Source organism: Austrofundulus limnaeus, unplaced genomic scaffold (assembly GCF_001266775.1).
Source record: "Austrofundulus limnaeus strain Quisiro unplaced genomic scaffold, Austrofundulus_limnaeus-1.0 Scaffold791, whole genome shotgun sequence".
Taxonomy (NCBI): Eukaryota; Metazoa; Chordata; class Actinopteri; order Cyprinodontiformes; family Rivulidae; genus Austrofundulus; species Austrofundulus limnaeus.
Window position 1 is genome coordinate 8,306 of NW_013953193.1, and position 2,520 is coordinate 10,825.

The window sequence follows — 2,520 nt, forward strand, 5'->3', positions numbered from 1 at the left end:
CGCCAGTGCTTGGCAGAGCAGGAACCCATCGGAAGTGCATCAGTTGATCCTCCCAAGGGGGCAGAGACCAGCTCCTCCGAGGCAGGGGAGGGAGAGACAGCTGTGGGTGATGGAGCTCCACCAATCTCTTCAACACCTGGCTGGCCAGAAAAAGAAACTCTGCCTGCTGGATCCTTTGTTGGTCTGTTCATTTTGACAAGGCTTGGTGGCAGGATGGACCCAAATGCAGGCGGCAGGCAGGCAGGCAAGCTAAAAAACAATTACTTTATTAAAGTAAAAACCCAGCAGGGTGGCAAGACGAGAATAAAAAGCAGGAGAACACTGGGGAACCAGGCTGAGAAACCAAGCAATGAACGGATGCTGAAGTGGTGGAGAAGGGCCGATTAAATACAAACAGAGCAGAATTTGGAAGCAGCTGGGTGATTACATGTGAGCACAGGTGTGAAAGAACTGACTAGAAAGAGGCAGACAAATCTGAGGAGGAGATGGTGATAAAAGATAACACAACAGACGGAGGCAGAGCACAAATACAAAACACACACAAGACAGATCCTCACAAAAGGTTTGTGCCGATGGTCAAGGCCGCTTTTCCAAGTGCATGTGTTAATTTTATCTGTTTTATCCATCCATCCATTATTTTCTGCTTTGTCTGAAGTGGTCTTGTGGGAGCAGCAACTTGAGCAGGGAAGCTCAGACTTCTCTTTCCCCAGCCACCTCTTCCAGCTCATCTGAGAGGACTCCAAGGCTTTCCCAGGCCAGATAATGGCAAATAAGCAGACATACTCTCTSCAGCATGTCCTGGGTCTTCCTCTGGATCTCCTACCAGTTGGAAATGCCTGAAGCACCTCCCTAGGGAGGTGTCCAGGAGGCATCTTATCAGATGTTTTACTGATGTTTAAGGCAAGATGTTTGCCTAATAACATTTAACACTACAACAACAACAACCATACAGCACTATAGCACAATATTTATATTTGTATGTAGACAAAAAGAAGGAAGATATAGTAATATTTTACATGAATTTCTCCAATACATTAATTTATTATAATTTACTTTTATAAACTGATTATTTTCAAAGTTGAATAAAAATTTTGATAACATTGTATTAAGGAATTATTTATATCATTAAACTCTCTGTACATATCGTACCATGTTTGTATTTGCTATCTTACCACAACAGTAATAACATCACTGACAGCAAATCATACTATAGTGACATGGTGAAGTTTTTCTATAGTAGCTGCAACAACATTCTTTCAAAAATATCTTTTGATTAATTTTTCTTTTTAAACATTTTTTTCAAGGATAATATAATTTCTTGTGTCTGCAGAACATAAATTATTGGATTTAACATGGGTGGAATCACTGAGCTCAAAGACAGGTTTATGATCCTAGCATTGGGGTGTATGTTTGCACCCATTGTGAATGTGATTAATATTGGGAGGAAATTTAATGCCACTAATGAAAGATGAGCTGTGCACGTTTTAAAGGCCTTCATTCTTTCCTGAGCTGTGGCTACTTTAGGTAAAATATAGCCAATACAAACATAACTACACAAGATGACTGCAAAAGGGAGCCAATAAATAAGAAATGGAAAAAAATAAGAAATGACAAGACTGGGAAAATTATCATTACATGCAAGCCTGAAAATCTGACCATGGTCACAAAAATAACTGTTAATAACAACAGACTCACAAAAAGTAAGTCTGGTTACAAAACCAACTGCAATTAAAAGAGAAAATATAGCAAAGATCCAGAAAAAGCCAATCAAAGACAACATTACCCTGTTGGTAACCTTTGTATGATACTGCAAAGGAAACATGATGGCCACCAGGCGATCATAGGAGAGAGCAACTAGATTAAGAGCCTGCATAAAAAGAAAAGTGAAGCAGAAAAAAAGAAATGTCAAACAGTCATTGTAGGGGATATTAAAGTGATCAAATAAAAAGATATCGAGCACTTTTGGCACCAGAGCAGTGCTCTCTAACAGATCCACAAGGGCCAGGTTGAAAACAGCAACATATTTTGCAGTTCTTAGGTTATGATCCAGATATATTACAGCCATGACAGCCGTGTTTGCAAGCACTGAAACAATGTAGACAAGAAATAGAAACACATAGTAATATTTCACATAAGGTATACCAAGAAATCCACTTATTGTGAAAAAAGCAGGACGAATAAATGTGATATTTCTTCCAAGAGCTGAGTTGAAAAGGTTCATGTTGAAATAATTGTGAAGCCTCTCAATGTAGTCAGCAGACACAGACAACAGAGCTTATCTCTGCAAAGCTACACAAACAGCTGTGAAGCTTGAACAACCTTTAACTGTAGGGACTTGTGAAATACAGTTCCTGCATCTGATCCCCTGAGTCAAAACTTTGTAATGAGGCACTACATTGATTATAATATACTGTTAGTGATGTATAAAGCACACCAAAACACATTACCCATAAACATCCAGAAAAACTTTGTAAAGAGAGAAAGCTGTTATAATCTAAAGGGGAAAGAGATGTTCATAAA

The 2,520-nt window shown here is 38.9% G+C and overlaps 1 protein-coding gene across 1 annotated transcript; it reads right to left on the bottom strand.

Annotated features, from left to right (window-relative positions):
- Positions 1 to 1,273: 1,273 nt before the first annotated feature.
- Positions 1,274 to 2,221, bottom strand: LOC106532551 (olfactory receptor 1-like). Its single transcript, XM_014028643.1, has one exon. It carries the CDS (start codon positions 2,219 to 2,221, stop codon positions 1,274 to 1,276), a length of 948 nt encoding a protein of 315 aa, XP_013884097.1.
- Between the last annotated feature and the right edge of the window lie 299 nt (positions 2,222 to 2,520).

Excerpts from the sequence above, each read along its gene's own strand:
- LOC106532551 (XM_014028643.1), bottom strand. The coding sequence starts at position 2,221 with ATGAACCTTTTCAACTCAGCTCTTGGAAGAAATATCACATTTATTCGT.